The following is a 12,757-nucleotide window of genomic DNA, read 5'->3' as shown; positions in this document are numbered from 1 at the left end:
GAGTCTTCCGCCTAATTAAAAAAATGCATTAAACGCTTGCCTGATCTCATGGAGGCATTTTATCAGTTGAGGCTCCTTCCTTTCAGATGACTCTAGCTTGTGTCACACTGACATAAAACCAGCCAGGGCACTCCCCAGATGACAGCGCGTATTTGGCTGCAAGCATCTAGCACACTACTCATTTAGAGATTTCTTTTTTCTTTTTCGTGTGATCTTTGCTTGACTTGCCTTTTAGGCCTGCTTGCTTCCATGTTGCAATGAACTGTTTGTGTGGTTACTTCTTACGAAAGTGCTTGCTGCGCTGCTGGCACAAGGACTTGAGTTTGAGCCCCTGGCGTGCATGCAAAAGACAGGTGCGGAGCTAGAGAGATGGCTCAGCGGTTAAGAGCACCCTCTGCTCTTCCGAAGGTCCCGAGTTCAATTCCCAGCAACCACATGGTGGCTCACAACCACCTGTAATGAGATCTGGTGTCTTCTTGTGGTGGGCAGGCACACATGTGGGCAGAATACTATATAGATAATAAATAAATCTTTAAAAAAAAAAAAAAGACAGGTGGTGGCACGTGCCTGAGCTACAGTACCGGAGGTAGAACAAGTAGCCTGTGGGAGCTTCCCAGCCAGCTCTCGCACCCTAGCTGAGAGAGCAGGGTCTAGATGCAGTGAGGGACCCTGTCTCAAAAGCAAGTTGTAGAGCAGTAGAAGACGACACGTGGGGTCTACCTCTGGCACCCACATGTGCACGCACACATGAATGCACACTTGCAGATGAAATTTATTTTTTCTGAATTAAAAAAGGTAAAATCAATAGTATATTGGAAATGCAAAACAATTGAAAGACATTGAGATGATTTAACCTTATTTGTCTCTAGGTTCTTTTTTCTACATAAATATAATTGGGTTTATTTATAATTCTAGAAGATGCTGTGTATTCGTTAAAGTTTGAAGTAGAGAATAACATCCAGTAGATATTTGGTGAAAACAGGACATTTGTTCATAAGAAAAAGCACTCCAGTGGTCTGGCTTGATAAGGGAAAACATGCAGACCTACTAGTACACACATAGTGACACTCTGTGTGTGTGTGTGTGTGTGTGTGTGTGTGTGTGTGTGTGTGTGTGTGAGAGAGAGAGAGAGAGAGAGAGAGAGAGAGAGAGAGAGAGAGAGAGAGAGAGAGCAGAGAATGAGAATGAATATGATTTAAAATTCTTAAGTGTTTCCCAGTTTGAGAACAAGGCTGAGATGCTCATCAGGTAAAGTGCTTGTGACATGAGTTCAGTCCCAGGGCCACATGGCAGAAGGAGAACACCAGGTCCTCTGAGCTCTGCTGTGCTCCACACGTGCACACACACACACAATGCAAACGAGTGAATGTAATTTAAAACAAGCAGAACAGCGTCCAGCATGGATGTGCTTTTAGGTGTTTGGTTCTTCCTATGCATCTCTTCCTTGAGTATGTTTGCTCTGCCCATCACTGTCATATGAAGTGGGTGCTTCGAGACCCTGGTCCCCATGTCACAAACACTTGGTTGGCTTATTTAAGATTAAGAGCACATGCATAGAAAGCTTTTGGACTGTACCAACCAACCACTCATTTAGTAAGCATCTCTTGAATGCTTGCTGTAGGCCTGACCCCTCGGAAGGTAGGGGTAAGCAGACTAAGACTATATAAAAATGAAAGGAGGTGGCAGAGTGATGTGTTCTGCCAAGGAAGTCCGCTTTGTTGGCAGAGGGAGTGAGCCGTAGTCCAGCTAGAGTGGCTGCTAAGAGCTGGCGTTAGTCTTGGAGATACACAGGGGTTTCAGAGAAAGTGATACATTCTAGGACTTATGAATGATTGAGATGAAAGAATAAAGATTTTTGGTGTCATTCCTCAAACACTGTCTACATTTTATTCCCCTTTCTTTCTTCCCTTTTTTAGACAGATCTCCAGTTAGTGGCCTGGAAATCACTTAGCATCCTAGGCTAGGTGGCCAGCAAGCCACATGGGTCCACCTGTTCCTGCCTTCTGGCCTTTCCAGTGCTAGGATTACAAGTGCATGCCATCACACCTGGCTGGGTTTGTTTGTTTGTTTTGTTTTGTTTTGAGACAGGGCTTTTCTGTATAGCCCTGGTGTCCTGGAACTTAGTAGAGTAGGCTGGTCTTGAACTCATGTAAATCTGACTGCCTCTGCCTCTTGGGAACATACTTGGAACATACTTGGGTCCTTTTGCTTGTAAAAAAAGGCACTTTACTGATTGAACAGTCTTCCCAGCCTGCATTCTAATTTTTCCCTGATTTCTTCAATTACTCATTGGCCACTCAGGAGTGTGTGGTCCAGTCTCTTAAGTATTTGTAGTTTCTCTTGCTGTTGATTTCTAGATTTATTCACTATGGTCTGATGAGGACAAGAAACAGTTTCAATTCTTTTGTATTTGCTAAGACTTCCTTTGCATCCTAGAGCATATATGGTGTGTTTGAGAGGAAGCTCTCTAGGCTGCTGAGAAGAATAAGGTGTACTCGGTTTTTATTGGGTAGAATATTCTGTAGCTATCTGTTAGATCCATTCGATCTATGGTATAGTTTTCCTCATTCTGAGTTTGGATGACTGATTCAGATATACGATGGGGCTATTGAAGTAGCCCGGTGTTATCAGGACCTATTGGACCTTAATGCCCATTAGTGATTGCTTTATGAAATTGAGAGTCCTAGCGTTTGGCACTGTGTGTCTACTATTTTATGTTTCATGAAATAGAGCGGGGCTGGAGAGATGGCTCAGAGGTTAAAAGCACTGGCTACTCTCCAGAGGTCCTGAGTTCAATTGCCAGCAACCACGTGGTGGCTCACAACAATCTATAATGAGATCTGGTGCCCTCTTCTGGCCTGCAGGCACACATGCAGACAGAATACCGTATATATTAAAAAAACAAAAAAAAAAAATCAAGAGCCCTTGCATTTGGCACACATATATATTTACTATTTTACATCTTCTCGATGAATTGTTTCCTTTATTACTCTATAGTGGGCTTCCTTCTCTGTCCTTACTCTAGGTTCAAGTATACCTCAGGTGACAGAATAGTTACCCCAGCTTCTTTTAGCCTTATGTTTGTTAATAAATTGACTTCCATCCTTTAATTTTCAGTCTGTGCTGGTGAATTGTTTCCTGGAGATGGTAGGTGACTGTATCTGTATTTTTCATTATTTTAAATTATGTGTAGGTGCTGTTTTGTGAGTGTTGCCTTAGGAGACCAGGGACATCAGGTCTCTCTGGAGCTGGAGTTACAGGTGTTTGTGAGTCAACTGTCATGGGTGATGGGAACCAACCATGGGTCCTTTGGAAGAGCAGCACTTTTTCTTAATTGCTAAAGCTATCTCTCCAGTCCCAGGGGCTGCTTTTAAAACATATTTAGCCTGTTTGCATCTTTCCTTTTTTAAATTTTTGGGGAGTTGAGGCCATTTACACTTAAAGTTACTATTGAGAGGCACTTACTAATTCTAGTAATTGTATTGCTTGCTTTTCTGGTTGGGTGGATTACTGCTTGCTGGGTCTTTCTGCTGTTAGTAGCAGGGCTGTGTTAGTGTAGTGTGCTGGTGTGGTGAGTTCCTTACTGCTGTCATGGCAGTATTCCTTTATGTACTACTATGATTTTGACCTTGTGCTGGTCATCATGGTTGCCTTAGTTTTTGTCCTGAAATATCCTTATTTCTCTGTCAGTCCTAAAAGATAGCTTTGCTATTTATAGCAATTTAGGTTGGTAATTACTTATTTCAGCACTTGAAGTATATTGTTCTATGCTTTCCTGGATTTTAGGGTTGCCAATGTTTTTTTGGTTGCTGGCCTTCGTAGGTGAATTAGCCTTTTCCCCTTAGAGCTTTTAATAATGTCTTATTCTGTGTGTATGTGTCTGTCTATCTGCATAAATTTTTGAGACATGGTCTCACTTATAGTCCAGCCTGGCTTAGGACTCACTATGTAGCACAAGGCAGCCTCCAACTAGTGGATGCTCCTGCTTTGACCTCTCAAATGTTGGGATTATGGGTATGCGCCATTATGCCTGGCTGGGTGTTGTTGTTGTTTCTGTTCTTTTTGGTTATTGGTAAGTGGATTCTGTGTGTGTGTGTGTGTGTGTGTGTGTTTGTGTGTGTGTTGTATGTATATGTTCATGTAGGTGTGCATGTACACTCATGTCCAGGCCAGAGGTTGATATTGATGTTTTCCACAGTTCCTCTCCACTTTAGTGTTTGAGACAGAATCTGTCATTGAACCTAGAGCTTATTGACTAAGCCAAGTGGCCCGTGAGGTTCAGGGATCCAGTTAGGTTTGCTCCCCTCCTTACAGATGTGTGCTGGTGTGCCTACCTGGCTTTTCTTGTTTGTTTTTGTTTTCTGAGACAGGGCTCTCTATGTAGTCCTTGCTGTGCTGGAGCTTGCTGTGGAGATAGGCTGGCCTCAGCCTCACAGAGATAGATCTCCCTGCTTCTGTTAGGATTTAAGGTGGAGGCCATTACACTCAGCCCAGCTTTTAAGTAGGTGCTAGGGATCCGACCTCATGTCCTCATGCTTGTATACTGAGCCCTTTACCCATCCATCTCTCTAGCGACTTCTTTGCTTTTCTAACATCTTGACTGCATGTTATGGAGACGGTCTTCCTTGGTGATGCCTATTTAGGGTTCTGAATGCCTTGTGTGTTTGTGTTTTCTCATTTTATATATCTGTTGGTTGGTTGGTTGGTTTGTTGTTGTTGTTTTTAGACAGGGTTTCTCTGTCTAAAATTCAGGTCATCCAAGGCTACACAGAGAAACCCTGTCTCAGAAAACAAACAAATAAACAAAACCAGCAGTGTTAATGGCTCTCTTGTGAAGAGTATTAAACAGTAAATTCATGGCATATAGGATGCATCCATTTTATGAGAGCTAGTAGAGAATAAAAGTGCCTGCTTTCTGGGCATGGTGTCACACACTTGTACCCAGTACTAGGAGGCAAAGGCAGGTGGATCTCTGAGAGTTCGGTGCCAGCCTACTTTAGGTACCAGGTTTCAGGCCCACCAGGGCTATACACAGAGACCCTGTTTCAAAGAAAAAAAGTACCTATCCTTAATGGTGGGCTATGCTTAAGAATTACATTCACATTAGTATTACTAAGCTGAAGGGGGAACTATGTCCTTGATGTTCATCGTTGTTATAGACAGATCTTTATATTGCAGATGAAAGGTCATGACAGTACGGGAGATACAAGCATGGCCTTTGGTTGTTGCTGTTGGTTACCGCAGTTTATATAAACATCTGTTGGGCTCCCGCTTGAGAAATAATCATCTCCATGTTTAGAAATCCCGCACCTCTTTTTATTCTGTTTCTGGCCGGAGTGCTGATGCACAGTTTTGGTGGTGTTGACTAATTATATATAAGCATCTCTTGATTCATCTTTGAAAAATCAGTACATTTCCCATACATCTTAATTTAAAAATTGTTGTTGTTAAAGACAGGGTCTTACTATGTAACCTTGGCTGGCCTGGAGCTCACAGGCCGGCCTCAAACTCAGAGGTGCAGCCGATCATCTCTTATGTTCTTGATGCTGAGATCAAAGGTGTGCACCGCTGATCCTGATGTTTTGGTCTGGTTCTTGGTAGGACAGTTTCACGGCTCTCTAGTGTTTGTTTGTTTTGTGCCAGGCACCCAGAATATATAGAACCTTTATTATATTTCTATCTTTCTGTTCTTCCTCCTAACCTTCATTGGGTAGTAAAGGTTATAACTAATAGATACTAATTGGCCATTAGTTTTTGTTTTTGTTTTTCAAGATAGGGTTTCTTTGTGTAGCCCTAGCAGCCCTAGAATTCAGTCTATAGCCTAGGCTCACATCAAGTTCAGAGATCTGCCTGCCTCTGCCTTCCAAGTGCTGGGATTAAAGGCGTTTGCCACCACTGCACAGTGGCCATTAGTGTTTGAGTATGGTTTGGTTAATTCAAGCTTTCTAGTTTGATCATTCCTTCTCTACCTGCTTAGTACTGAGAATACAAGCACCTGCCTGAACTAAACTTAGGTCTTCATGCTTGAAAGGCAAGCACATTACCAACTGAGCTCTCTCTGTCAGCCTGGTATTTTAGGCTACATAGATAGACATGGTGTCTGTTTGTCTATGGTGTATTTTGAGGCAGGTTCCAATATGTATGTAGCTCAGGCTGCCCTCGAACTCAAAGTTCTACTTTAGCCTTCTAAACGAGGACATTATAGATATGAGTACTATTCCCATCTTGTATAATATATTTTTAGATGTATTTGTTTGTATGTGTGTGATTGTTTGCTTGTGTGAATGTATGCACTACATAAGTGCTTGTTCTGGACGAGGACACTGGATTCCCTGAGACTGCAGTTAGAGGCAGTTAGGAGCTGCCATGTGGGTCCTAGAAATTGGACTCTGGTAGTCTGGTAGAGTAGCCAATGCTCTTAACCACAGAGCCATCTTCTGGTCCCACTTGCACAGTATTTTTAGTGTGCTTGTGTTTTGACTGACAGGTCAGGTGTGGTATTTTCCACTTGTGATACCACATTGGCAGTAAAGAAGTTTCAGATTTTTCCCCATATTTTTCAGATTAGGAATATTCAACTTACTAATTATTGTCATTGTTCTAGCTACCTTTACTGTACTATTATTTTATTTAACAGAAGTAGCCGGGGTGGTTTTAGCAAACACTTGCTTTTTTTCCAGGAAGTTTGGGTTTTTGATGTGCATGCACTTGCAGCAATCAGTGATGGCTTGGAAAAAGGCCACAGCCATTTCTGCTGAGCTTTGGACAGTACTTCTGGACATTCTGTTCTAACAGTGCTGATTTAGTAGCCAAAGTTCCTGTCACCGTGATGCAGGCCGTGGCTATGGGCCACTTTCCTCACTGTGACGCTCTGATCGGTTTATGGCCTTCAGTAACCAAGTGCAGTCCTGGGCAGGCCTCTTGCAGGCAGCGCATCACAAGCAGTCCAGAGCCTGACATGCCATTCTAACCAGGGGGCCATGTCGGACACGTGTGGTAGGGCTGAAATACTTCATTTCTTACTTAGCTTTTGTGCCTAGCCCATCTCTCAGTGTTTCACAGGGTTCTGTTTTATGTAAAGTATCTTGTGGGCAGATGACTGAGAATGGAGTTAGAAATTACTTCGTAAGGCATGGAACAAGAATAGCTTTTGTAGGCCTGGAGGGATGGCTTAGCAGTTAAGAGCCCTTGTTGCTTTTCCCGAGGACCCAAGTTCAATTGCCAGCACCCATATTGGGTGACTTGCAACTGTCTGTAACTCCAGCACCATTTCCTGGACCCCACAGGTTCACACACACTCTTGGCATACAGAAACAGATGCACACATATGCACATAAAATAATGAAAGCAAATCTTTAAGAACAGAACAGCCCCCTTCCTGTTGTATATAGTCAGCGTGGGCCAGTGGGATGGCTCAGCAGGTAAAAAGCACCACCTCCAGACCTGTCAATCCAGTTTAATCCCCAGCGCCACCTACAAGGTGTCCTCTGCTCAACAAGTGTGCACTGTAACAGGCATACTGTTCTCCTCTCAGACACAGCATGAATAAGTGTAATACACATTTGAATAAAGTCCGCGTTATAATTTTGATTAGTGACAGAAAGTGGAGAAATGTGGACCAGTTGAGCTGTGAATTTATTCTCCTTGATAAAAATAGACTCAGTGTAATAAATTAGGTTCAGAGCGGGTGTGCCCACACAGACAGATACCAGCATCATGCAAAGACATTACTGTCATACTCATTTTGTTTTCTTAGCTACTGATCCCAGGAACCATACTGTAATGTTTGACACAGCGAAAGACTGGTGCTGGGAGCTGGAGCGGACCAAGGGTAGTGTGAAATACAAAGCAGTGACTGTGAACGAAGGCTACAGTATCTCTGACAGGTAAGCTTCCGTGTTGCCCGTCACCATTAGTTGTGTGGGTATGTGTGTGGGTATGTGCATATGTGTCTGTGGGTGCTTGGAGACCAGAAAGCCTAGACCATGTATTAGGGTTCTCTGAAGAAGCAAGTCTGATAGAACGGGATGTGTACACACACACACACACACACACACACACACACACACACACACACACTTTATTAACTAGGTTTTCTTACAGGGTGTGGTCTGAGGAGTTCAACATCAGCCTGGGTCACATAGAGAAACCCTATCTGAAAACAAAACAAACCACTGAGTTATCTCTCTAGCCCCCAACACTGTGTTTGAATGTATTGACATTATTTTATAATTATAATCACAGTAAGTTTTAGAACATTTTTATCCTGTAAAGACACTCCAAATCAACAGTCACCCTACATTTCTCCTCAGTTCTTCCTGTCCAAGTCTCTAAGCATATTGTCTATTCTGACATTTTTGTTTTTGTTTTTTTTTGTTTTTGTTTTTGTTTTTTTTGAGACAGGGTTTCTCAACAGCCTTGGCTGTCCTGGACTCGCTTTGTAGACCAAGCTGGCCTGGAACTCAGAGATATCTGCCTGCCTCTGCCTCTCGAGTGCTGGGACTAAAGGCATGCACCACCATGCCCAGCTATTCTGGACATTTTTAAATAAATAAGACATAGAATAGGTGGTCTTTAAATGACTGCCTTTTTTTTCCCCCTTGAGACATGGTCTGGAACTCACTAGTTAGCTCAAATTAGCCTCAAACTCAAGGTCTTCCTGCTTCAGTCAACTGAGTAGTCGGTATGGATGTGCACCTACACGTGTGGATGGACACCTACACGTGTGCATGTGCACCTACATGTGTGAATGTGCACCTACACGGGTGGCTGTGCACCTGTACATGTGGATGTGCACCTATATGTGTGGCCTTTTCTTTTTATCACCAAGTGACAGTCCATGGCATGGACATTCCATATTTTACTTATCCATCCATTTGGTTTTTTTTTTTTTTAAGATTTATTTATTATTATGTATACAGTGCTCTGCCTGTACATACACCTGCAGGTCAGAAGAGGGCATCAGATCATATCATAGATGGTTGTGAGCCACCATGTGGTTGCTGGGAATTGAACTCAGGACCTCTAGAAGAGCAGTCAGTGCTCTTAACCTCTGAGCCATCTCTCCAGCCCCCTATCCATCCATTTGTTGATGGGCATTTGTGTTGTTTAGTTTGGGGCTCTTCTGTACAGAGCTGTCTAAATATTTATGCTTAAGTTTTATGCAGATACACTTTTTATTTCTCCTTGGTATAATTTAATATAATGCCAAAATGTGTGATTTGTTTAGCTGTGTTTAAAGAATTACCAGACTACTGCCTCACAGATTGTATCCTTTGGCACTCCCGTCAACTGTGTGAAGACTCCTTTCTTTAACCCTAGCTTTTATTGTTATTATTTGTTTGTGATGGTGGAGACAGCCACCAGGGCCTTGTGCGTGCCAGGCAAGAGCTGTGCCACCGGACCGTACCTGCACTCTTGACAGCAGCTTTTAGCAGAAACCCTTAGAGCATCTGTTAAGACTCAGGAGTGGGGCTGGGGCGATGCCTTAGATGGTGAAGTGCTTCCCACACAAGGAGGAGGACCTCAGTTTGACCCCCAGGGCCCATGTAATCCCAGTGCTGGGCGGTGAGGGTAGGGTGACCCCGGGCTTGCTGCCTGTCCAGTCCAGCCAGCTGAGCAGCTCCAGATTCCACTAGAGACCCTCACTGAAAAAGGTGGCTTGGCAGGTAAAACTGTTACCCCATGATCCCGAGCTCCATCCCAGATCCTAGGGCTAAAGTACAGAAGTGACTCCTGACCGCGCATGACTCACACCTCACACGGGAACACATAGAACAAATTTAAGATAGCGAGCTATTGAAACAGACACTGGGTGACATAGAGCACTTGCTTATTGTGTATGAGGCCCTGGGTTCAGTAACCAGCGTCAAAAGACAAGCTCTGTGGAGGAATGATGGGGCAGAAGGCGGGAAGAGCTGGAGGTGGTGGAGAGGAGGGTGGGCAGGAAGGCCCCGGGGCAAGTGGCCTTTGATCAGAGCCGAGACTGTAGGAGGCAGGGAAGCCTGGTAGCAGGATCAGTCAGGGCAGGGCTGTGTGCCCCAGGGACTGGGGAGGAGCAAGCCTGGGAAAGAGGCCTAGAGGGTGAGGAGAAGGGACAGTGGATGCTTCCAGAAGACTATCCTTTCTGGTTCTGAGAACAATGAGGGGAGTCTGAGCAGAGGCAGGGAGTGATCTGGCCTACATTTTTAAAGGATGACTCTGTGGATCTGTTTTTAGAAACGAGTCTTATCATTTGGGAACATAACTTCCTAAGTCTGCTGACAACTCCATAAAGTACTGTCGGTTCGTAGCACTTTTTATATTGGGCTGTCTCAGCTTCTTCAGCCTATCAGCTTTGAATCTGGCCAGTCTGAACCGTGAGCAGGGAGACCCCTCCCCCGTCGGTCTGGGTAAGGAGGAGAAACTGGAGCACTGTCAGAATGGCTGGTCGGGTGCTGCTGGCCTGTTGCTTCTCCTTTTCAATTCACTCCTAAATCCTTCCTTCCTTCCACTTCCTTGTGGAGATACGAGAAGGTGTATGGCCCCGTGGAGTGTGTGCGTTACAGAGAGACCCGTGAACTAGTGCCACACAGCAAGATGCGGGCCGTTCCTGGGCTTAGACCCCAGACCACCGCTGTTCCTGAGGGGATCGCTGCTTCCAGCTTCCACGACTGAAGCTGCCCCGAGAAAGTCTCTCGCCTGGGACCCGCCAGAGCTAAGGGGGGCAGGTGCCTGGTGTGCTCGTCATCATAGCTCAGGACAGAGGCTTAAACTGGTAGACATCCCTCTTGTGTATGAACAGCTTCATACAAGATGAAATTAACCAGAGAACCAACATTGTAGAATATTCAATCTTACTACATGGGGAAGACATGCAAAGCTTTTTAGGACCAGGGCCCACTGCAGCGTAATAGTATGCAGTGCTGAGGAAGGCGCTGAGAACTCCTCAGGTGGCCTGTGTGGAAGTGACCAGTGGTTAGATATGCAGGTGGGGTGGGGGCATCTGCATTCCTCTAGTGATGCTACACTGACAGCCTGGCACTCCAGAACAGCAGTGTTAATCCCTGTGTTCCTGGAGAGCTTTAAACTTCTGATTTGTAATCTTGGGCTCAAGCCTGGATTTTAGTAATTTTCTAATCTTTTTAACAATTTCTATTTAAGTAATTTATTCAGATTACATCTCAGTTGTTATCCTCTCACTTGTATCTTCCTGTTCTCCTCTCCCTCCCCAAAATTTCTAATCTTCCTGTGCTTTTAATGGGCTTCTTGAGTTTAAACGCTATTGATCTGTGGAAGTGATTTTACTTTAGTGACTGTCCCTAAAGAAAGGTCAGCTTACTGCCCACCTACTCAGGCAAGTATGTGAGAAAATTTAAGTACCTCAGAGCTTCAGAAATTAGGTCTTAACCCTGTTAGTAACTTGAGGGTTACTGCCATAAGCAGTGGTTCACAGACCTGAGTATACATCCAGTTTCATAGGGTCTTTGTCCTTGTAAAATTGTCTGTATGGTTCTTTTGGTTGGTGGGTTGGTGTGTGTGTGTGTGTGTGTGTGTGTGTGTGTGTGTGTGTGTGTGTGTGTGTGTGTGTGTGCGTGTGTGTGTAGAGACAGAGTTTCACCATATATCACAGGTTGGCCACCAGTAGTGTGCCACAAGTTCTTGATTCATTTTAGAAATATTTATTTTTAGTTTGGTTTGGTTTAGTTTTGGTTTTTCAAGACAGGGTTTCTCTTGTAGTCCTGGCTATCCTGGCCTCACTTTGTAGACTAGGCTGGCCTCGAACTCACAGTGACCTACCTGCCTCTGCCTCCTGAGTGCTGGGGTTAAAGGCTGTACCACCACGCCTAGCAAAACATTTCTCTTTTATCTTTTTAATTTATTATTAATAAAGAATCAGAGTAGTGTTTTTGACATTTTTTGACAGGGTTCTTAAGTTGCTTTATGTGTAATTTCCCACATCATCATCTCTTTCTTGAAGAAAGCAAGCTGTTTGCTAGTTTTTTCCCAGTGAGGAGTTTGATGATCTAGTGATGTTTAGTATGTTGGTCCACTTCCTGTGAGTTGATTAATGGCTCAATCATTTGTGTTCTGAGCTCTTTGACTTTACAGATCCATCTTTCCATGGTGCTGGGGCCGAGGGTAAGGATGGCTCAGTGGATAAGACTACTTTCTACTCTTTGGTTCCCAGCACACACATGGCGGCTCACAACTGTCTGTAACTCCAATTCCAGGGAATCCAACACCCTCTCTGGTTTTTGAGGTCATCAACATGGACATGGTGCACAGATGTATGCTCAGGCACACTCACATACAAATACAAACTTTGTTTTGAAATGTATCTTTTCCCTGACCTGATGTCTGACGGATTTGGGTCAAGTGTGCAGCGTACATGCAGACACCATTCATTGCTTCCCTTGAAGCTCAGCCACACAGGGGCTTGACTTCAGAGTCTCTGAGGGAAAGGTGTTTATAGCTCCACAGGGCGGACCTGTTGCCTAGGACCCAGTGTGCCCATGCAGTCTTGATCCCTGCAACTTTGAACAGTCCTGCTCTTTCCTCTTCTACTGTGTAGCAGGCTTGTTCTTGTAGAGATGAAGTTTCTCCTGTAGATAATGAAATCACAATGGCTCCAGGTCTCTGGTGTAACCAGGAAGAGCTTCAGTTAGTGTGGGGTCTCACTTTCCCAGTTTCTTTATCTGTAAAATGTAAATAATCATACTGAATACCTGCTAGTGATGTTGGGTTAAACGAACCATCCATGTGATGGGTTAGAGCA

The 12,757-nt window shown here is 44.2% G+C and overlaps 1 protein-coding gene across 2 annotated transcripts in view; it reads left to right on the top strand.

Moving 5' to 3' along the window:
• The window catches only part of MTMR12 (myotubularin related protein 12), a 75,055-nt gene that overhangs the window by 39,390 nt on the left and 22,908 nt on the right, over positions 1 to 12,757 (top strand). For both annotated transcript variants that reach the window (XM_084784116.1, XM_084784117.1), the window contains exon 7: positions 7,757 to 7,886. In XM_084784116.1, the coding sequence (XP_084640242.1) occupies positions 7,757 to 7,886 (130 nt within the window). The remainder of the gene's footprint in view (positions 1 to 7,756; positions 7,887 to 12,757) is intronic.

The sequence above is a fragment of the Acomys minous genome (genome assembly GCF_964271855.1).
Source record: "Acomys minous genome assembly, chromosome: 5".
Classification (NCBI taxonomy): Eukaryota; Metazoa; Chordata; class Mammalia; order Rodentia; family Muridae; genus Acomys; species Acomys minous.
Note: the sequence above shows the minus strand (reverse complement) of the source record. Positions and strands in the feature narration are given on the sequence as shown.